Genomic DNA, 22,535 nt, shown 5'->3' on the forward strand with positions numbered 1-22,535 from the left:
TATATCTATAATCACATAGTTTTTTTCAATAAAATAATTTATGATAGAACATTATAACATTGTTCAATACATATAGTCAACTCTAACTAATGAGATAAAGATCAGGTTGTTGTTATATTATCACATCCACTCTGCTGAAGAAACTGATAAATGACCGCACAAACTAGTGTTTTGATTTACTAGTCCGGTCCAACTTTGTATCTTACCAGTCTTTTATTATGGAAATTGTTTCTTAAACATTAATATATATAAAAATTTGAGATAGAAATAAATGTATATTGAAAGATGATGTTAAAACACAATATTTAAATAATATTTGACCCCAAATGATAGTAATGTTCCAAAAATCAAAGGAAATATGAAAATGTTTTAAACGACTTGATTAACAAATTAGCTAAATCATCAATAAATAACTTCATATTTTTTTATTGATTACCCAATCACAATCATAATATGCAATTTCCAAATATGTTTATTTATTATCCTGGCTTCTGAATTTTGACAATTTTCTTTATAATTTTCCATAGTATTTTCGGTATGGAAGGAGATGATTTTCCTTTTATCATAATGATCCCAATTTACATTTTTTATAATAAGTATCCAAACAAAATCTCAAATGGCCCATTAGCTCAGTTGGTTAGAGCGTCGTGCTAATAACGCGAAGGTCGCAGGTTCGAGACCTGCATGGGCCAAAGCAATTTTTTCATTTTTTCTAAAAGTTGAATATAACAACAGAAATCATATCTTTGTAACAAACATCTGCTGCAATGACTTTTATCAGCAAGTCTTTTTGGATTTGAAAAATTGGTGCACCAATCTATGAACTTCACCATAGTTATTGGTAGAAGAAACAAGACAATCTTTTATCCATTGTGGGAGCTTAGTGACTGGGTGGGAAAATGACCTTTTTGATGAATCACTTGCATACCTTGTGTCAACCAACAAGATTGCTGCATAGTCATTAATGTGACGGATTGCTCTACCTAAAACAATAACACCAATTCATCAAAAAATGAGAAAACAATAAGAGATATAGATGCAAATTACCTTATCCAACTTTGCAATTATAAAGATCGTGTGAGAAAACAACAGAGTCACATCTTTATATACCCTTTACGGGTTACGGTCAGTACGCACCTATTGATTGATTTACAGCTTTCATGCAGAGATTCTCATAGTACTCTTTTCCTCTATTGCTGCAACTTCTTAAGATGTCAAAACCACCTCGTACATCTCCATGGTATATGTCATTACACGTAGACAATCTAGGATTTTCAGTGGACTTTGAATTTCGAAAACCTTCAATATGCTTTATCCGCTCCAACAACTCAATGTCAGATGGGCTAGCATATGGTAGTCCAACCATGATTATGCATCGACCCATCCCATCACTTAAGTTGATCCCTTCCGATAACTTCGCACCAACAACAGCAAGGAGAATTGCACCAGTATGTGACGCTTGATTTACTCCTGGATTCGTGCTCGACAATGTACAAATGACATCTTTATATTCCTTGAGAACAGATTCAACGTCCATATTGTTTCTAGGCTCTCTAAAGACACGCTTCTTCTTTGTAATCCTTTCAAGGATGCCAGAAGACTTCCAGTTTTCATATACTTTACCTTCGTAATCAAAAGAAGGGAAGAAGACTACAATTCCTTCCGGAACCACATTCACCAAATTACATAGCAAAAGGCCCAGCTCTCGCATCTGTAAAGCACAAGATGCAGCATAATCAGTCATTTCCCACAGGTAATACTTCAGTGAAACTATGCATAAGAATGATAGATGAGAACAATGATATACACACCATGTCTGGTGAGCTCCTGGAGCTGTAGCTAAAATCAAAAGAGCGGCCAGAAGGACCACGGGAAACTGCAATTGGCATAATGCTGTCTGGAGGGACAATATGACCACATGAGAAGAAATGTAACTGGTTCGGCAGTAGCCATGGAAAGAGTCGCTCCCTTGTTTCTTCTATAGGTTGAAGTGTCCCCCCTACTAATAGAACAGCATGTGCTTGATCTACAATCTACATAAAGTTACAGTGTTATTTTCTTATTCATTATCTGTTAGGAAAGGAAACTTAAGGTGTGAAGTCCTTTGTAATTAATGCAACAGTATCTGGCAAACCTCGGAGAAAAGCTTCTCCCCACTGAGCATAACATATTTAATGTATCCCTGGTGTTTCGTTAAGCTCGTTGGTCTAGACCTGGAAATGATTATCCTTCCATCACTATCATTGTTTGTCAGTGATTGCAACATGTTAGCTAATGCCTGGAAAGCGGACTGACAGCTTCCCTCCTCACCATTTTCCCTTGTTTTATTGTGTGCCGACATCTTCTCCGTGGTAGACAGCTTTTCTCCATAACCATTAACCTGTAAAATTAGATATATTTTGACATTAAATGACAGAAAATTCATTCCACATCACATGACACTTTGTTAGAAGAAAATGTATATATTTGATAGCAAGACTCACCTTGTGCATGACATTACTTTCCTTTATATACTTTAACAATTTGAATAAGTTGATATTGTCTACATTTAGCTCGAAAATAAAATCATTGATGGCCATCGTGAAGTCAGAGGCTCTAGTTTCTTCAGAAGCCTGTTCAATATAATGGCAAGAACCTACGAGATTTCCATCTTTCTCACTGTGCAGCACTCGGAGGAAAGCTTGTGTGAGGACCATCAGAGTTTGAATGTATCTCCGATTAGCAGGTCCCAAAAGATTCCGGAATCTCATGAAGTACCGCTCCAAATGGCAATGAGCATTTTCTAGCTGTAGAAATAGAGAGCAACTATCTAAATGAAAAAATGAAAATTAAATATCCAAATATGGGTGTCAAAATCAGAAGATAATTTGTGACGTCTACCACTTAAGCTAAACGAATTGCCCATGTGCTGTCTCCAAATCATTAATGTCCCTTTACATGAAAGGCGTTTCAAAATTTAAACTAATCCCACAAAAGAGAAACCTTAGCTAAGATGATTTGGGAGGTTGGGTATTGGAGTTCCCAAAAGGAAATGGTAAGCAAGATGGCCTATGCAAATTGCAAGTCTATACTAGATTTTATAAGACAGTAATAATACTTCAATCAAGGTATAGAAATGACAAACATACCTGTGATAAAGTAATTTTGGAGTCATACATGCTGATGAGTGAATCAGCTAAATTATGTGCTTCGTCTATTATAACAATATTTGATTTCAAATTCAGACCTAGTGCTTCACGAGATGATTTTGACAGAAGAGATTGATATGGCAGGACAACAAGATCAGCTTTCAAAACCATGCTTCTAGAGCCGTAGTATGGACAGGTTCCCAAAGTTCTTCCAAGGCTAGCAAGATCTTCAATATCCAAGGGCCCCCTTTGAGATGCCTCATTCCTGAATTCTCGTTGTAAGCTACGTTTTCTGAGCATTGGGCAACCGGAAGAGGCCTTTTTTCTGTGTACCCCAGCACCTACTTTTAAGTTCTGCAAGTCAGAACCACCATTGTTTAAGAGACATTAATGTCTACACTCTTGACAATCTTATTCATTTAATTGTAGAAGTGTTTTACTAACACTAGGAGTGAGAAGTGAGTGGGATACTTAGTAACACAATTAGACAATAAGCATAGAAGTTTGTAATACCTATGGTTTCATCACTATTTTTTAAAGTTCGCCAGCCATGCAAAAAGACCAGTTTTAAAATTGCCGAAGCGCCATTTACTGAAGGTTCATTAGTATATATCCTCCCAGCACAAAAAATTAAAACAAGCAATATAATTATTAACAAGAACTTCAGCACAAACTTATATTCCTTTATAAGGAAGACACATGCAAATTCACCTGTCTCGTAAGAAATAAGGAGTCAATCACATGGAGTTGTATCAGAGATATTATCCACTAGAATGTAGAAAAGGTGGTATAGTATTCTCATGATTAACACTCTACATGACATTTTTCAAAGAATAGTAACAGAGGCATAGCTTTAAATCCAAATTCCAGATACCTTAATTTTTGAAGCTTTATTTTTCTTTTTCTGCTGAAGTTCCAAGCATCGCTCATTTACACGTGTGGAGTTTCCAAGTGCTATTACTTCTGCAAAACATGCAATGAAACCATGTTTAAACTATAGACATTTGTTAATAGCTACTTCAGCTTCATCAGAGAAACAGAAGGAACTCAAAGGACGAAAAAAGAATCTTTCAACTTAAGTAAACTCCAAACCTTCATTAATGCAAAGATTTTTCCTGGAGCCTAAACTCACAACATCCATCTCACTTGCAAAAACTGTCTTCCTTAACTCCTTTATGAACTGTGAAAGCTGCGAATGTGTTCGACTACAGAAGTAAACCTTGAATTTCTTCTCCTCCACCTCCTCCTCATCAGAATCATCTTCACTTGACGACGTAAGGATACTCTTAGTAGCCCTCCTCTTCGACGACACGCAGCACGGATCATCCTCATCTTCACTCTCATACTCTTCCAGTAAAAACTCCTTATCACTAACATCCACTGTCTCAATTTTCTTTTCCAAACTCTCACACCCCTTTGCAGTAAGAGACTCTTTACAACTATTCTTGTTGTTCTTCTTCTTACTATTGTACCCAAACTTATCCTTCTTATTTTTTATTTTTTCCTCTTTGACTTGGTCATCTTTGTTGACATCGAAGTTTCTCATCCAATCAGGTTCATCATCAGAACCAAGCCCGCCATCATTCACCTGATCCTTACCCCAAACAAACCCTGCTTCCTGTTGACGTCGTCGATCAACCACCCACTGCAGAGCACTACAGATAACACTCATAGTTTTCCCAGTACCTGTTCCAACAGAATCATATCAAAGTAATAAAAGTTTATTTTTGATTCACAAATATAAAGCTTTTTACACCATGATGATCAGTAGTTTAGTACATAGTAGATGTGAAATAGTTATTATGGACAACGAGTGTTTATTGTATAAAGGTATTTTTACACTAATCAAATATCCATCAATCTCGCAATGCCACATTATTGTAAAGAGTTTAAGATTTACATACCAGCATTATAAAGTTTTTCACACTCACATTGTATCATCCACTATTAATTTATATTATTTTAAGAGTCAGTGATAATTAACATATAAAAGATCAATGATATACACTAACATTATGGGTGAGCAGGACCACATCCTAACAACTCACCCGGTTTAGAACAATTATGATCGGGACCGAATATGGTCGATTTCATCGGGTCTAGAGCCGAGTTCGGGTTCAAAAATTAGACTCGGTCAATATTTAGGACCGGGTAAAGGACAAGCATGACCTGTCTGACATGTCATATGGTCACTCACTCATCATGTTTATGCGTCTCTATTCAATTGCATAGAGAGAAATGATAACTCTTTGGTCGAAAGTACTGTTCATTTTCTAATTTTTCACCATATATATATATATATATATATATATATCATCACAATAAGTAATATTGGAAACACTTTATCTAAAGTGGTTATGCATTATATTTAATCATCAGGTATAGTAGATTCTGGTTCAAAGGCTGACTCGGTCGAGATTTAAGGTCGACTTAGTTTCAGGTTTAGATGCGGGGTAAAAAAATAGGACTCGACCAAAATTTAGGATCCGTTAACGGACAAGTCTTAATTAATTTCCGTGACTCATGCTCACCCCCTAAATGACAGTGTGAAAGACATGTGCATAAATATTAAATGTTATTATAAATGTTTAGCTCTTATAAGTTATAATAGAAGTAAAAATGAGCAGAATAATGATGAACATAGAATGAAGAAAATGAAAAAATACCAGTAGGGCTTTCCAACATGGAAACGCCGCCATGGTTGAGAGAATGATAGAGTGCATTCATGAAATCGAATTGAATGGAATAGGGTTTGAAAGGGAATGCTGAGAATTTTGGATTTCCCTCACTTGCATCCATTTTCTCTTACTCTTCTTCTTCTTCTACTTTCTTTCACTTATCAATGGAATCTCATGGCGGGAACAACTAATATTACCCTTTTTATATTTTATTTCACAAATCAATTATTCATTCATTATTTTAATAGTACCAAAAAGATTTATATATAATTATTACACCATTCATAATTTTTCTAAAAACTATTTTCAAATTCAAACAATGTAATATTCATGATCCGTCTTATTCTTACTGGCGTGTTGACAGCACAGTCCTGTCAACCCGCTTTCCTATTGTTTGTAATGTGTATTCTACATATTAAGTTGTATTATATATTGTAATTTGCAGTTGAATATATATTCGTTTAAGGTAATTGTTCAATCTTAAAGAAATGATATAGATACAATTGTGTTCATAAAGAATAGAGTCTATATATCTTCACTTAATTTTATTTTCTAGCGTATTGACAGGTGCTACTATGTCTGTGAACCCGCTTTCATATTGTTTGTAACGTGTAGTCTGGATGTTTAAATCTCAAATATTCACCTACTCTTTACTCAGTTGCATACATTGTGACCAATGCAATATATTTCATGCATTCCTATTTTTTAATTTAATGTCTATACATTGTGACCAATGCAATATATTTCATGCATTCCTATTTTTTAATTTAATGTCTATACATTGTGACCAATGCAATATATTTCATGCATTCCTATTTTTTAATTTAATGTCTATACATTGTGACCAATGCAATAGATTTACTCAATAGATTTTAATTAATTAGATAAAAAATCACTTTTATATGTAGAATACACATTACAAACGATATGAAATCGGGTTGGCAGACCCGGTAGTGTCTGTTAACACGCTAGAAAACAAAATTAAGTGAAGATATCAAGACTCTATTCTTGATGAACACAATTGTATATGCATCATTTCTTTAAGATTGAACAATTACCTCAAACGAATATATATTCAAATGCAAATTACAATATATAATACAACTTAATATGTAGAATACACATTACAAACAATAGGAAAGCGGGTTGACAGGTACGGTAGTGCTTGTCAACACGCTAGTAAAGATAAAATTGGAAGTTATAAAATAAAATTAGAACTTATAAAATATGAGATAAATGTTTATTAGTATAAGTATATATAAAGATGAAATTAGAAGTTATAAAAATGAAATTAGAAGTTATAAAATAATAAATGTGCGCATTCCATCAACCTTGCCAACACAATCTTCAAGCTTATTCATCAAGCAATTGTTACTTTAAAATTGATGAACTTGATGTAGAGTTTGTCATCATCAAAAAGGGGGAGATTGAAAGTGTGCATGTCAAGAGGAACACTTTGGAAAGCTCTCCTTGAACGTCATGGTTTTGATGAGGACAACGTGTGCCTAAAAGTGCTTGAAGATAACCAACAATTCAACGTGCTTAAGTCTTTTATTTGGTACTAGGCTTAGACTAGATTCTAGTTTAAGTTGAGTCGAAGGCTTAGGGCACCTAATACATGTCTCACATGCATTTATCTTTTAAATCATTTCATCCATGAGATATGTTCATTTGATAATATGTTCATGCATTACATAAATACATGTATATATGCATTCTAGGCATAAAACTAAGTGTCAAACATGTATTATCTAAGTGCATAACATATTTGATGTTTTCTATTTGAAAATACATATTTTATTTAGTGTTAATCGATTAACCATACCTTTAATCGATTAACCCAACTGCTGTGTAAAGTGGTTGCCACTGGAACACGTTTTTGTAATGCAGTTAATCGATTAAAGGTTTACGTTAATCGATTAACCTAACTGATTTTTAAGTTGTTGAAACTGAAAAACTGAAAAACAGAATCAGTTATGATTTTTAGTCCCGTTAATCGATTAAGAAGGTATTTAATCGATTATCTGGGGTTCTGGACTGATTCTTTATAAACTGCGTTTTCAGAATTAATCTCATAAGTTGCATGTTGCATTTATTAGAGAGTTAGAGCATTCTACGTGTTAATTGTTGCATCTATTTGTTAAGTGCATTAGTGAGTTTAGAAATGAGAGATTCCTTGCTTTAGGATTGAGTGCATTTCATGTTATAATCTCTCATGTTTTCCCTCACATGTTCATGCATATTTTGATGCGTTTTTCATGAAGTTTTATGATTCTGTAACTTCTGTTTTCATAACTAATACTTGTCATTTCACATGAGTTTGTGTTAGATGTGCATTAGAGTAAAGCCTTCTTGTTGTATTTGAGCTTAGGAATAGCTTAATTTTACTCTTGTAATTCTTGAATAAATTGTTGTAAAGGGAATCTCTTGGTGTCGTATCACCAGTAGAGATTGTGTGTTTCTTCATAGCTTAGAGTGTAAGAAAAGGAAAGAACGAGAGATTCTTTGGCTGGGGCTACGCCGAAAGAAACGTTTTCTTTATCGGTAGGAAGGGAGTCAAACCATTGGATAGTTTCTTTGATTTCTTGTCATTTGCTAAGTGTTGTAATTGGATAATGTGTTTGTAAATTACATTGATTCGATTATAGTGAAGGAAATCTCCCAAGTCAGCCGGGAGGCCTAGATGTAGTTTGTAGTGGACATCAAACGAACCAGGATAAAAATTCGCGTTGCAGGATTTGTTCTCTCTCTCTCTCTCTCTTCTGTTTTCAATCGATTAATTTGTATATTTGATTCAACTAATACATTCTGTTCATTTGTTGTACTGCAAGCTATTCTGATATACAAATTTGTAAGCTCTGTATTCGTTCTGTTATCGGTTATCTGTTCTGCATTTAATCGTTTCTGTAATTGCTTACTGGTTCTGTTTAATCGATTAATATTGCTGTGTTAATCGATTATCCTGTTTCTGTTAATCGATTAAAACTGTTTCTGTTTAAAACTGTTCTTTTTGTTAATCGATTAAGATTGTGCATATAATCGATTATCTTTCTTTCCTTAATCGATTAAGTAGGGTTGATTCAGCATTAAGTGTTGATTTGCGAAAAGCGGTAATTCTAACCGCGACACCTATTCAACCTCATTCTAGGTGTATTGTAACGAGTGATACCTAACAAGTATAATTTATACAATAAAATTAAAAGTTATAAAATATGAAATATGAAAACCCAAAATAACTTCATGAAAGTTAGGTTAAGTTTTTCCTTTATTAAGTAGTATAGATATACAACTTATAGTTAATATATTTGAGGTGGTTATATAGGATTATATGAGTTTTTTAAATTAAAATTTTGAAGGGCAAAATAAGAATATATAAATTATGCCATGGTGGTGGTTACACTATGTTTTGGCTTTATAGTATAGATTCTAATAGTCATTTTAAAGTAGTAAATAGTCTGACTTTTTTCTAATAATTTATTTCACATAAACTGATTGTAAGTTTACATTTTAACATTTTAAATAAACAAGTTATAATAATTTAAATTATATTTTAATTAAGAAATAAACATTATTCATCTGATTTTAAATATCATCTCGGTCAACCTTTAAACTCGAACATGACCCAAAACCCGATTAAATATATCATTTTAGATAAAATATTACCAATATTATTTATTATTATGAATATGTAATTTGACACATGTAATGATATATATATATATATATATATATTAATCATGTATATATGATGAAAAAAATAGAAAATTAATGATATTTTCCACAAAAAATGTGAAATTATTTTTTACACATTTGAATTGAGACACATACAAATATATGATATGTAAGTGACCATGAGACAAGTCTATTTAGTTCATACTTGACCCTAAATATTGGTCGGGTCTAATCTTTGAACTCAAACTCGGTCCTAAATTCGATGAAACTCAACCATGTTCGAGTCTGACCATGATCGCGCTATATCAGGTGAGCGATACCCGGGTCCTACTCACCCCTGTACTTTACTAAGGAAACCTTAAATTTATAAAAATATTATAAAAGTGAAAGTTATTAGAGTCAACAAAATGCCTTCATTTGAGCCAATTAAATAAAATGGGTAGACTTAGGTTCTTCTTAGATAAATCTTTATCATTTTATTTCTGTATAATAACCTTCAATTTATAGGCTTATGATAGTTTCAACTAATATTAAATATAGAAAAAAAGAATAAAAGTTTTTTATACTGTTATTATATCATTTTCAATTATTATTGATTTAAAAAAATATATATTCAAGTGAAGATTAAATAACACACTGATTATGCATAAATCTTTATGTTGTCATTATATATATATTATACTCTATTAAATAGTACAATTTGATATAAGATAAGTTCTATAATTAGCTAAATTCCATATATTCTGATTATCAATTTTGGGCCTCCTTTTTACCATAAATTATATTCCGGGCCCACTGAAAGCCCAAATAGGGCATAGCGAGAAAACCCTAATCCCCTATCGAGTTTCAATCCTCACATATAAATCCCAATTTTGTGTCATTCCCTTCTTCTTGTTCAATTCCTCAGCTGCACTTAGGGTTTCAGCTTCAATGGTAAAACCCCTCTTTGATTCAAGCAATAAAGTTAGTATTTTTGATATTATATATACTCATTGAATTGAATTGAAATGAAAACAGGGAAAAGGTACAGGGAGTTTCGGTAAGAGAAGGAACAAGACACACACACTATGTGTGAGGTGTGGTCGACGCAGCTTTCATCTTCAGAAGAGTCGTTGTTCTGCTTGTGCTTACCCTGCTGCACGTGTCAGAAAGTGTATGCATCTTTTTCTACTTTATAGCATGCAATCAAATTCTGTTTTTTTATACCAACAATGTGTTGGTTTAGTGGTATAAGGGTTCATTACATCTCTAGAATGACCAAAAAGTCAAGGGTTTGATCCGTAAGAGTTATACTTGTTGGAAGAGACAGTACCATGTTGATAAATATCCTTAGCAGTACCAAACAATTCTATTTTTTAATATTGTTTCCGAGTTCTATTTATTTATTATAATGTTCTTTGGTATAATTTATGATCAATTTTGTTGTTGTTGTGAGTGGTTGATTTATATGTGAAAATGTTGTTATACAAGTAATGGTCACAACAACAACAACCAAACCTTGGTTGTGACCAAGATGAGCCGACTAGTTATACATATAACAACAACAATGGAGTCTTTATCTTACTCAGTTGGGTAATATAACATAAAATAATGTTATTATAGAAAAATATTTTTTTTAACTGGGTTGTACAGCTAAAGAGGGTAAGCTTATGTGCAACGGTAAGGTTACCTCATTGCGGCCATTAGATTATGGGTTCAACTGACTCTTTGATTGCGGAAGGTTACATACATCTGCCATCCTCATATCCCACTGGGTGGATCTCGTGTATTGAGCTGCCCTTTTAATTGGTTTATACCCTAAACATAGACACCCCAATTGACTTGAACATGTAGTTATGTTGATGTGATTGTATATCAACACACCTTTTATTTGATTTAAACTTTGACTAGGTTGAGGTATAAAATATACTCGTTTTGTAAAGTTTGTTTAGTTCCAAGAGGAGAATTTCCGCTTTTCCTCTTGCTATTCTACCCTGAGTCAGCTATTATGGCTGCCATGACGGATGTGGCAATGGAACATGACATCATTGGAAATCTCGAGCAGCATTTTTGCTGCTGTTACACTACCATTTGGCACTTGACTACTCTGGATTTAGAAAATGCAATTTTCACAATTGTGTACAATATACCGATGTGGTATGCGAGTTTGAGCAGATATAAAGATGTTTTGTATTCTGAATTATGTTGATGCACTTTATGCTAATAAAATGAGAGATGTGTCAATTGGAGTGTTTGACGTAGTTGTAAGAATTATGGAGTTAATTTATTTTGGTACATTTAATTATTTCAGATAACTGGAGTGAGAAGGCAATCAGGAGAAAGACCACTGGTACTGGTAGGATGAGGTACCTACGTCATGTGCCTCGCAGGTTCAAGTCTGGCTTCAGAGAAGGTATTTAATTAACTTCTTATCGTTTTTGGTTAACACACCTTCATTTTTTGGAGAAATTTGATTTGCAATTTTGTCAATGACAAGTTAAAAATCATAATGTGGTGAATAGTAATCTAATATGCTGGTTAAAATAGTTTCCGATCTAGCCTAATAGGTATCTCAAGTTTGTCCTGAAAGAGACTAATTTGACTAATGTTTGAGTTTTTTATTTTTCAGTCGCATAATTGGTGTCCCATTTTCCCTTCATCTCTTTCTGCTATTTACTTTGTTTCTTCTTAATTTTATTGATGTTTGTATCGATGTTAATGTTAAAATGATCCTTTTAATGGTTTTTAATCAGGTACTGAAGCTGCACCAAGGAAGAAGGGAGCAGCTGCCTCTGCATAAGGCTTTGACATCTTTTTTGATGGGGGTACTGAATTATAAGGGTAGAAAGTTTTCTGTTGGGTGTAGACAGAATGAGACATTGTTGAGTTTTATGGCCTCCATATGCTTATTTATATTTAACATGAAGATTGTAAGACATCTTGTTTGTTCAATGAGTTTTTCAATTTTATATTTTGCTTATAATTTAGGCATACAAGAGTTTTTGTTTTTCTGTTGCAATGAGTTATGCTTATAAATAATCATTATCAATGTGTGAATCAGAAGAGGATATGTAATGCTGATAATCTGATACAAATCATGTATCAGATGCATGAGAGTGTGAGTGTTGTTCCTGACAATTTCTTAGAGTCTGTTTGCGAGTTGAACTTTAGACGGAAAGTGAAAGTTTGAGGATTATCAAATATCACTACTGAGATGACTTGAAAGACTTTCCTTTCTATTCATTCCCCTTTAAAACTCAACTCGCAAACAAACATTTAAGGTATGAGTACAGGACTAATATTTTGTATAGAAATATAACATCTAGTAATTAAACTGTAAGCTAAATTTGATCTTTCTAATGTTCTTTCTATATAAGGTTTTAGCGAAGTTATATGAGGTTCTAGACCTACTAATCAAGTTGGCATTAGGTGACTACCCGTTTGTATCAAATGGCTACTCATACTGGATATTGGGTATGATAGCCATTTTTTTGTATACATGCATCATAGGTAGCAAGTAGCTAGATTTACATGATGTTCTTGTTCTGAATACTGATCTTGTAAAAAATTCATATTGCTCTGTATGGCTAATAATTATGTGCATAAGGTTACATTTTTGCATTTGATTTTCATCATGATCTGCTTATGCTGCTTCATTAATTCAACTGTGTTAGTTCCATGAAAAATGTGCAACAATTTATATTAAGCTACAATTCTGATAATGAAACTCAATGTTATTTCCTTTTATTTTTTATTTGAATCTTAGCAACTTCCTAATTACTTTACCACTTTCTTGAAGATCAACATTGTGTCAATGTCGAATGCAAAAACTTCCAAATTATAATTTCTATCAAGAATCCCTTCTATCCTTATTCTCTCTTATTCATCTAATTAAGTCTATTTATCAACAATGTGTTTATTCTAGTGGTGTAAGTTTCACTCGATATTTATATAGACCAAAAAGTCAACTTGTTTGGAGGAGTATCCATCCACTTTGAAATTGATTAATTTCTTACCTATAGTATAGGAATATCCTTTTAGTTATATATATAAAAAAAATTGAATCCGCTTAATGGATTGATTTTTCTAATTGTTTTATAATTCTGTCTTATCCTTTATTCATCCAATAAAATACCATTTATGTCTTTAAATTAACAATTCCCTCATCTCTCCTTTTTAATTGTGAGGTAATACATCTATTAAGGTAATTGTTAATGGTGTTACATATAATGCATTCTCTAAAATATCACCCGAATAATATCTATTTAAGTTATTATTTTTATTTACAATTTCAAAAAGAAATAATCTAAGTAATTAATGTATGACAATATAATTCTTTTATGGGTGTGATGGTCCCTGCCAATAAAAGCGGCTCCCAGAAATCGAACCCTTAACTTTCAGTCATTCTGGGGATTTAGCAGGGTCTTACATTACTAGACCGATGTTTTCTTGATGCCAGAGGAGGCATTTGATATTTGTTGGTGCTCATGGGAATAAAAAACACTTATCATGGGTAAAACATTTGCCTGAGAATGTCTATTACACCAGAATCTTCTTTTTTACAACTTAGTAACAAACATAGGAATAAATCATACCCAATCCTTCATTCCTGGGGATAATATTTTATAACTTAAAACAAATGTCTCCAAAGTAAAACTTTTCAAAGTCACACCTAAGATGATATTTGAGTTCATATGTTAGAAGTGATATATTTTTCATTTTTTTTAATCAAGTGGTATTTTTATTGACATCTTTTGGAGGTTCATTTACAAAACATTCCCATCATATAAATGTCTAGCTACCTAAGTATAATATGGTTCCATCAAGATGCAAAATTTAATCACAAAAGATGTCAATTTAGAAGACATAACATTCACCCCTTTGAATCTCCTTGCCTCAGATAAAAATTTATACTATTCAATTTGTTCTAAACTCACCAAATTTGTGCTTTTCTTCATGCACTTGTTTGAATACATCATCTAGTTCTGGAAATGCTGACAATAGCAGCAGCTCAAGGAGGTCAAAAGCTAGCTGTTTCAAGCATAGAGATGACTGCAAGACAAAATGGTAAATTTCAAGGAACAATGATACATTTTTGTCACCCAAACATAAGATTGCTACATCACAATAAAACTCTTGCATTTTGAAGGATGCAAATTTTAATCAACCGTACCAACAAAGCGTTGGTCTAGTGATATAAGACCATATTAGATCCCCACATAAGCCAAAAAGTCAAAGAATTGATTCCTAGGAGCGACACTTATTGGAATGGGCAGTCACGCATCCCAAAAGAGATTAGTTCCTATAGGGTAAGTGAATACCTTTTGTTATACCCCAAAAAAAGTAATCATCCATGGCTCAATATTTAAAATAGATCAATATTTTGATTTATAATGGGAAAAATTAATTGATGAAGAGGTAATGTTACAATTAGGAATAACACCAGAAAATTAATAGGTGAACACAAAGCTTCTTTGGATAAAACTATAGAAATTACCTGAAGAAAAAAATATAGATCCCTAGCACACTGCTCATACTCCTTCTTACCAACAAGACCTACAATTGCTGGTGGTGCTTGATCTACATGGAAGGGGGTTGGAGGGTTAAGTATAACTAACTTCGTTTTCATTAGAATTAAGTATAAGATATTTAATAGTCTCAATTTGAAGATGAAAGAGAGCAGTATAACAAGAGTCACCAATCATTAGCTCATAGACAAACTTGGCACGCCGATCTGCCTCCTGCTGCTGTACATCATCTACCCTTGGGGAAGATACTGTAGATTGATGGCTTTGAGGTGAGCTCTGAGATGGACTAGAAGGTGGTGGTTGTCGATTTGGATGCTTGGTTAGGAATATTCCATCAGGCCAGAGTATCTATTAAAGTCGTAGTCACAATATCTGATCAGTATACATCATAACTAATCTAATCGCTGTACACATCATTCTGCTCCATCATTCTAATTATAACTGTATTATTTCCAGGAGAGATTATCAGCGTTGTATAATATAAGGAATATAAATATCATTTGATCAAAGAAAAAATTGAGAAGATCACAAATTTAACAAAATTGAGAAGATTACTTGCTCAACTCGCTCGACCCCTGAAGCAACCACTGACCCCTTACGGAGAAGCTGGATTTTCTCTATTAACCAATCATCAAAGGCATCGCCCATTCCTAATTGTAAGACTTGTTTAGCAACCCAAAAAGCCTGCCGCCTATAATGTACAGAACGCATGCATTGTAAGCAGATCTGAGTACCAGTCGAACTTAAAATCAGACAATTTATGATTAAGATGAAATAATACCACCTAAGTATCTTACAAATTACCTAATCCATCCACCATCTTGAAGATTGAAGATAACATCAACCAGATCAAGTATTGGTATACTCAAATTTGGTGGCACCCACTGCATGGAAGAACTATAGTAATCAGAACCAAGATGCCATCATGCATATAATAATCTAAGAAACCTATTGATAATCAAATTTCTCTGTTAAATGGCATAATGGAATAATAAAAGTTACATAGTTCATATATTGAGTAAAAATGAATCAAGAACTACAGATTTAGATTTGTCTTCATCACCTCTGTTGGAAAAGTATCAGAAGTATCATGGTATAAACCAGACACCTCATCTAAACTATCCCTTCCTTTCACTGTCTTCTCCAAGTTACTGGGAGCAGGTGCACTCTTCCATGTTTTATCTGTATTACAAACAGAATTGTCCAATGACTTTCTAGGTTCCTCTGCATTCGTTTTTGGTAGAGAAAGAGGCATACCATTTAGTTTAGACCTTAATCCATCAGCTACAACATTATTTCTCATTCTCAAAACAGCCTCTTTACTTTCAGAGCTATAGTTATCTCTTTGAGAGGCAAAACTGTCAGTTGCAGGTGCAGAAAATTTGGAACTGATTTTAGTCTTCTCAGATGGCTTAGCATCCAGGCCAACTAGAGAAGTTCCCAATAAACACAGAAATGCAAAAGAAGTCAAAAGGAGGGAAAGAAAAAATTTATGCATGTCCAATATTTTCCATCAACAATGAGTCACCTGATAATCTTTCCATGATAGAAAATGAATTCGAGAATATGTATGTCTGCAATAAAATGATAAGAGATAAGCCAAATGATTTTAAAAAACTTCTGCAAAAGAGAGGAGGAAACTGTTTGGCAAGAAAGCAGACCTGGGAGTCAACACTCAGAAAGTCCCATACTTCAATTGATTCTGAAACTGCTGGCATCTGCATAAGTTGCTGAGGACCAATAAACCGCAAGTCAATTAAATATTGGAGGAGTCAATGCATATTGTTAGCAGAGAAAAACAATGCTAAACTACAAATGAAATCTTAAAATAGAGGCGCACTCATTTCCAATATATATCCTGCGGTTAACAAAATTTTGATTCTGGTTCTACCACGGTACTAAAACCAAATAATTTTTTCCTTCACTAAGGAGTTATTAAGAAATAAAATGATTAATTAGCAAATGAAACCATTTCGTTAATAATGCAAATCTACCAATTATCCAACGAAACAAGTAGGTAGCATAGAATTATGCCTTGAGCAATAATGTGAACAGATGTTAGAAAAGGAGAAGCCACAAGTTCTCCAAAACCGTGTTAAAATGCCTCATTACTGGTATTGAACAAAAGAAATGTATCTTTAACCCAAAAAAGTGAGTCAAGTCAACCTTCAAATATCTATCCAGCAACCCACATCGCTCTTGAATGACTGCTATATCTAAACCTGTTGACAGAAAATGCTTTGGAGGCAAATGAAGATTATACTCAGGGAACTCTTTCAGGCGTCGATGTAGCTCCTCAAAATGACGAAACCTTAAAATATAAAGAGTAAGGTAAGCTAAAGAAAGAAGAAAAACATGAAGAGATTATCAACAATATTATTGAGAACATCGATCAAAGATATAACAGAAGCCTCAACACCTTCTTTTAATTGACCAGGTGTTATTGTTTACATCTGTTACAGATATGGAGTAAACAGCAAATGTTCTTGAACCACTCTTCACGATATTTGCACCTAAGACCTGCAGCATTAAATTAACGTTTTATAATATATCAACATATTAGTATATGAGCTAATTATTTATTTATTAAATGAACTAAGAGGACCATCATAAGTACCTCACATTTCAACCTGAAAAAAGAATCTAATACTGAAGAACTTTTCAGGGGATTAACAGCCAAACTATGAGAATCTGATTTAGAAAAAATAGATGATGCAGAAGAGGAGGCTGTTGCTCCACTATAAATTCTACCCGAACTTTCAGTATCATCATCATCACTAGAGTCCTCAGAATTTACATGTGATCTTGAAGAACTAAGTATGTCTTGACCATCTCCAGATAAAAACCTTGTTCTCTCAACTTCCTGCCATTTATGTATGTCATGACCACTTGGCCTAGACCTTCTACTGCCAGATTGGGTTCTGGGTAGTCTCGGATAGCGAGGGCGGCCCTTATTCCTCTTATTTGTACCATGATTATCAAAATTTTCAAGTGGGTGATGAACATACGCAACAGACTGTTTTCTATTAGCTCTTCCATCCCAAACCTTAGTTACAGGGGAATCAAGACCAGTGACAGTATTAGCTTCATCATCTTCAGAAGTACAAGAAGTACTGTTCTCTGATTCACCCATCTGTGTATGCATGTCGTTCTGCTCATCATCTTTATATAAGGTAACTGGAGAACTCGATCCATCCTTGTCCGCACGGAAGGCTGCATTTTTAACGGTAAACTGATTGCTGGGTCCAGAATTGATGAGGCTTCCAATAGAGGGATTAAGCTTGGAAGTTCTATCTTTTTCCTTGGGTCCAGTATCCTTCATATGATCTACCATTAGTGATTTTCCTACGACAGGATGCGGTGGGACTTGCTCATTTGAGTGTTTGCCACCATCCTTTGTCTTGTAATTTTTCCCCTTTGTCCACATGTTCTCAAAATGTTCTGGAGCAAGGGCTTGGGTCTTTCTGCGAGAGATGACATCTAAGATATCTCCCCATTCTCCTCCTGAGTGATGCCGTTGAATATCTTGATCATCATTAGCATGGGAGTTTGCAGGCAATGATGTCCATGAACGGGAAGATCGGGCATCAATTGCAAGTAATGGATCTTTAGTAAAATTGTCATTGGCATTATTTCCTGCAGATGACTTTTTTGCATTTTTTGATTGACCATTTCTTAGCTGCACAAGTTCAACACCAGTAGAAGGATCTAAACACTCGGAAAAATGGTCGGGTGGAATCTGCAACTCATCTACTTTAGTGTTGGATGCCTCTGGAGCTGCAGCAGCCCCCCTATTAACCTTGGTCTTATTAACTACTACAGATTCAATTCTTTCATTGATAAATCTGACAGCAGAAAACAGGGAATTTGAGAACAACTCACATAAAAAAATATAGCAAAATGGAAGAAAGCAGCTACCTTGGATTGGCTAGGTTTAGGATAGGCCTTATTACAGTACATGCAAGAAGCTCCCTGACAGTATATCGAAGGAAAGAACACTGCAAATCTTCAGATTTGAAAGTGACAGACATAAGACCACTCATCAGATGTTGCAAAACCTGCAAATTAAGAATACACACAGCATTACAACCCAAAATTAAAAATTAAAATAACAAAATCACGGCCCATGGAAGACAAAATCCTTAATTATTCAAAGCATGCATAGAAAACAATAGTGAAAAACCTTATGCTCAGCTTCAGCAGAGAATAAAGCAGGATGCAATTTGTTTTCAGCAGCCAAGACAAGTTTTAGTTCTGTATCTCGACATTCAATTGTTAATGAACCTTTATGTTGTTTTTCAATCTTTGAGCGAGCAGCACGAAAAAGCTCCAAATGTGTGCAGATGAGATTAATAAGATCCCTGAACCAAAAAAATTAATTCCCCAATCTATCATTTAAAAGTCCAAAATAAGGACAAATCATAGACAGAAAATGAAACAAAGAACCTTATCAAAAAATCAATCAAATTTATATTTCTCATGCGTCCTGAAATTTCGCCAACAACACCATTTATCAGTTGAACCAACTCTTCGGGGCCCTCTTTGTCAGGAGTTAAGCGAGAGTACCACAGGTCTGTCACCCATTCAGAAACTAGATGTCTGGTGAAGTGATCAATTGCATCCTCAACAACAGGAGAATTCACTTTTTCTCTCCATTCAAACTTTGCAACAACTTTAGGGTTTTCAGGAAGCTTCTTCGAAGACTGAACATTGGTGGAGCTTGCCTTATTGTTATATGTAGCAGCTTTTCTCTTCATTTTAAAATCTAGTGATACATAGCGGAGAGTGATAATTAAGGAAGCTGCAGCTGGTAAGTTGACCCAAACCGATGAGCTTGTCACTGAAATGAATGCAAAAGAAATTAAACCAGAAAACATGACCTAAAAATGAAATGAAGCTATAAATTAACAATTGTCAACCTCTTTCTGTACATAGTTTTGTAGATGTTCAGGAATCTGACACTAGCTTGGTGACATGAGTCTATATCAATAAAATTTCTCATTTCCAAATGAACACAAATGTAAGAGTGTGTTCAAGGAACCAAACCAAGCTTATCAAAGTGATGAAACTAAACCAAAATGGAGTGCTGGTTTGGTTCCATTAAAGATCAAACAGTTTTGTAACATTTAGGAACTTTAGTTGTTTTGCCTTTGCCTCTATTCATACTTGAGAAAAATGGAAAAGCTTTTGAATTAAAATGAATCTGCAAGGGGGTTACTTAAAAAAACAATTAAAAAATGCCAAATCCTGGACAGATTCAACCGCATTTTACTTACTTTCCTTACCAGTTTGCTATAAAATTTATATAAGCTGAATTAAGATGGGGCACCCGAGAAGCTAAGAAGACAACGAGCCTCAGCGCAATGATAAGGTTGCTTGCCTTGTAACCTAGAAGTCATGGGTTCAAATCATGGAAACAATCTTTTGTTTGTGATGGTAAGGTTGTGTACATCTACCCACCTCAGACCTCGCTAGGTGGGAGCCTCGCGCACTGGGCAACCCTTTTTTACCTGAGATGCTAAGGATCAATGACTTTTAGGATATGGAATAGTACTTTATGTTTGTGTCCCTAGTGAGTTGTGACGACCAAATCACAATGGCAGTGATCTTTTATCTGGGGATGTGCAACTGTAGTGACAGACACGATAGGAAGAAATGTTGGAGGGCCATTGTGAGATTAACAGCTTGAACAGGAGGAACTAAATAGGAAGATCGAGGAAAGGATCAGGTCCTCCCTAGGAACATTGTGTGGCTTGCATGAGAGTCGTTGGTTAAGGCCGACACTATTCGAGAAAGTCAAAGCAGATCATATGGGACTGACCCTAGCCATAGACAAAGAAGGATCTTTGATAGATAGAATAACTCACTCAGACATAAAAAGCTGGCTGCTTATATGAATTGAAACTAACATGAAGGGCGTCAACTACTAACTCCATCCTGTGGGACATTTCTAACACACAGCCGAAGACATATGGAAATAATATTCCAAACCACTATTGAACCACAAGACAGAGTCCAACAAACCTCCACCACAATAGTAAGTTCACATGATAAATGCTACATCATTTTATCTTACCACTCGATGCACAGATAGCCACACATTAATAACAATCACGCTGCGTGTAAAAAACATCAACATCTGATATGCAAACTATACAATTATTCACATTGGTCTAGTGGTGTAAGGCCCCACTAGATCCCAAAACGACCAAAAATGTCAATGGTTCAATTACTAGGAGGGGCACTTGTTGGGAGAGGTAATTACACAAATCAAAAGGGATTAGTTCCTTACCTAAAAGATGACAGATACTCTTGGTAGTACGAAAATCATCATCATTACAACTTTCTTTTCCTATGAACCTAGTAACAGTGGTTTTAAACTTAAAACAGATAACTAATCCATAAAGCAACAACACACATCAAAATGAATCTGAATGCTTCACAATTTCAATTCAACAACAGACAATTATAGAGTCAAATAACTATACAAGATTAAAAACAAAACAAAAAATGAATTTTTTTTAGAGAAATGAAGTGAAACACTTACAAGACATGAGATATGAGAGACCAACAACGCATACGATGAGGATGATAATGCGTTTCTTAGCTTCTTCAACAAGGTCTCTCACAGTAACCTGATTCGCCATGCTATTTCTTCAAATTGATCAATTCAAATCATTCATCACACTGCGATGTATGGGATCTTACGATTGGGATAAACGAAAATTGATTCAGAGTAATGAATTAAAGGGAAATTTGAGAAATAGAAATAGAAAGATTGAGATTTGTAATAATGGTGTTGTTTGTGTTTGTGGTTTCATTTTTCTAGAAGTTAATAACATAATCATATACAATGTCAAAATCAAATCATCATTTATATTTATCAACTAAATTTATAATTTATATGAATGATAAACCAGGATCTATCAATAGTGCAAAAACATTTAGCGTGATATATTAAATGCATAAAAAAAAAAAAAAAAAAAGTTAGATTTGAGTTTCACTTACAATAAAATATTTACATTTCGCCTACCGATAAAAAGTCGACACAATTGAGCACTATGAAAATTCAAACAAACTTAATAGGTGTTGATATGGAGATGAGACAACTATAATATATTTATAAATAATTATTAATAGTATACGATATCATTTGATCTTAGTGACAAAACAAAATGGTTTAATTGATTAAATCTCATGCGGAAATTCTTCCAATTTGATAATGAGATAGATAAATTCATAATATTAGTTCTAATCTTATAATAGGATGTTTGTGAGAATAAATTATGCATCACGTCTAAAAAGAATATTAACTATAAATTGAAGTTATTATATAAGGGGATTTAATGGTGATGAAATGAAAGAGAATAAAAAACAAAATAGAAATTAAAATGGTGTTTTTCAATTATTTGAGATGATAAAATAAAGTAAAAGGATAATTAAGACATTCTATTGATTCAATTCTAATTTGGGAGAAACAACAAAATTCTAATTTGGTAGGCAAAGAAATACTTTTAAATAATCCTCCTAACACATGTTTAGGTTAAGGT

General features: G+C 33.9%; 3 protein-coding genes and 1 non-coding gene across 10 annotated transcripts; 2 read left to right on the forward strand and 2 right to left on the reverse strand.

Annotated features, from left to right (window-relative positions):
• On the forward strand, positions 619-692 carry TRNAI-AAU. Its single transcript has one exon. It is a non-coding gene; the product is annotated as a tRNA-Ile (tRNA).
• On the reverse strand, positions 624-5,956 carry LOC109347820 (ATP-dependent DNA helicase DDX11). Its single transcript, XM_019587893.1, has 9 exons — positions 5,795-5,956; positions 4,221-4,814; positions 4,003-4,091; positions 3,129-3,482; positions 2,484-2,786; positions 2,135-2,380; positions 1,812-2,033; positions 1,138-1,711; positions 624-983 (listed from the first exon to the last, which is right to left on the reverse strand). The coding sequence occupies exons 1-9, from the start codon at positions 5,925-5,927 to the stop codon at positions 778-780; spliced, it is 2,721 nt and encodes a 906-aa protein (XP_019443438.1). The 5' UTR covers positions 5,928-5,956; the 3' UTR covers positions 624-777.
• Positions 10,276-12,437, forward strand: LOC109347821 (60S ribosomal protein L37-3-like). The gene is made up of 4 exons (XM_019587894.1): positions 10,276-10,411; positions 10,496-10,631; positions 11,769-11,870; positions 12,211-12,437. Exons 1-4 carry the CDS (start codon positions 10,409-10,411, stop codon positions 12,255-12,257), a joined length of 288 nt encoding a protein of 95 aa, XP_019443439.1. The 5' UTR covers positions 10,276-10,408; the 3' UTR covers positions 12,258-12,437.
• LOC109347822 lies at positions 14,223-21,807 on the reverse strand. Of its 7 annotated transcripts, XM_019587898.1 has the most exons (17): positions 21,533-21,805; positions 19,432-19,825; positions 19,169-19,346; positions 18,904-19,043; positions 17,603-18,830; positions 17,405-17,505; positions 17,152-17,296; positions 16,647-16,715; positions 16,514-16,559; positions 16,349-16,413; positions 16,243-16,303; positions 16,049-16,167; positions 15,790-15,869; positions 15,541-15,676; positions 15,156-15,333; positions 14,955-15,037; positions 14,226-14,509 (listed from the first exon to the last, which is right to left on the reverse strand). In XM_019587898.1, the coding sequence occupies exons 1-17, from the start codon at positions 21,630-21,632 to the stop codon at positions 14,375-14,377; spliced, it is 3,258 nt and encodes a 1,085-aa protein (XP_019443443.1). In that variant the 5' UTR covers positions 21,633-21,805; the 3' UTR covers positions 14,226-14,374. The 7 variants fall into 7 exon arrangements, 6 of the variants coding, with proteins under 6 accessions (XP_019443441.1, XP_019443440.1, XP_019443444.1 ...); XM_019587896.1 differs by having other exon boundaries at positions 14,223-14,509; positions 16,049-16,303; XM_019587897.1 differs by having other exon boundaries at positions 16,243-16,413.

The sequence above is a fragment of the Lupinus angustifolius genome, chromosome LG05 (genome assembly GCF_001865875.1).
Source record: "Lupinus angustifolius cultivar Tanjil chromosome LG05, LupAngTanjil_v1.0, whole genome shotgun sequence".
NCBI classification, from domain to species: Eukaryota; Viridiplantae; Streptophyta; class Magnoliopsida; order Fabales; family Fabaceae; genus Lupinus; species Lupinus angustifolius.

Excerpts from the sequence above, each read along its gene's own strand:
- LOC109347822 (XM_019587895.1), bottom strand. The coding sequence starts at position 21,632 with ATGGCGAATCAGGTTACTGTGAGAGACCTTGTTGAAGAAGCTAAGAAA. Across the intron at positions 17,297-17,404 it reads ACCTGGTCAATTAAAAGAAG|GTTTCGTCATTTTGAGGAGC; the intron begins GTGTTGAGGCTT and ends TTATATTTTAAG. Across the intron at positions 14,510-14,954 it reads ATCTATATTTTTTTCTTCAG|TCATCTCTATGCTTGAAACA; the intron begins GTAATTTCTATA and ends TTTGTCTTGCAG.
- LOC109347821 (XM_019587894.1), top strand. Across the intron at positions 10,632-11,768 it reads TGCTGCACGTGTCAGAAAGT|ATAACTGGAGTGAGAAGGCA; the intron begins GTATGCATCTTT and ends TAATTATTTCAG. Across the intron at positions 11,871-12,210 it reads CAAGTCTGGCTTCAGAGAAG|GTACTGAAGCTGCACCAAGG; the intron begins GTATTTAATTAA and ends GTTTTTAATCAG.
- LOC109347820 (XM_019587893.1), bottom strand. The coding sequence starts at position 5,927 with ATGGATGCAAGTGAGGGAAATCCAAAATTCTCAGCATTCCCTTTCAAA. Across the intron at positions 4,815-5,794 it reads CATGTTGGAAAGCCCTACTG|GTACTGGGAAAACTATGAGT; the intron begins GTATTTTTTCAT and ends CTGTTGGAACAG. Across the intron at positions 4,092-4,220 it reads AAATCTTTGCATTAATGAAG|AAGTAATAGCACTTGGAAAC; the intron begins GTTTGGAGTTTA and ends CATGTTTTGCAG.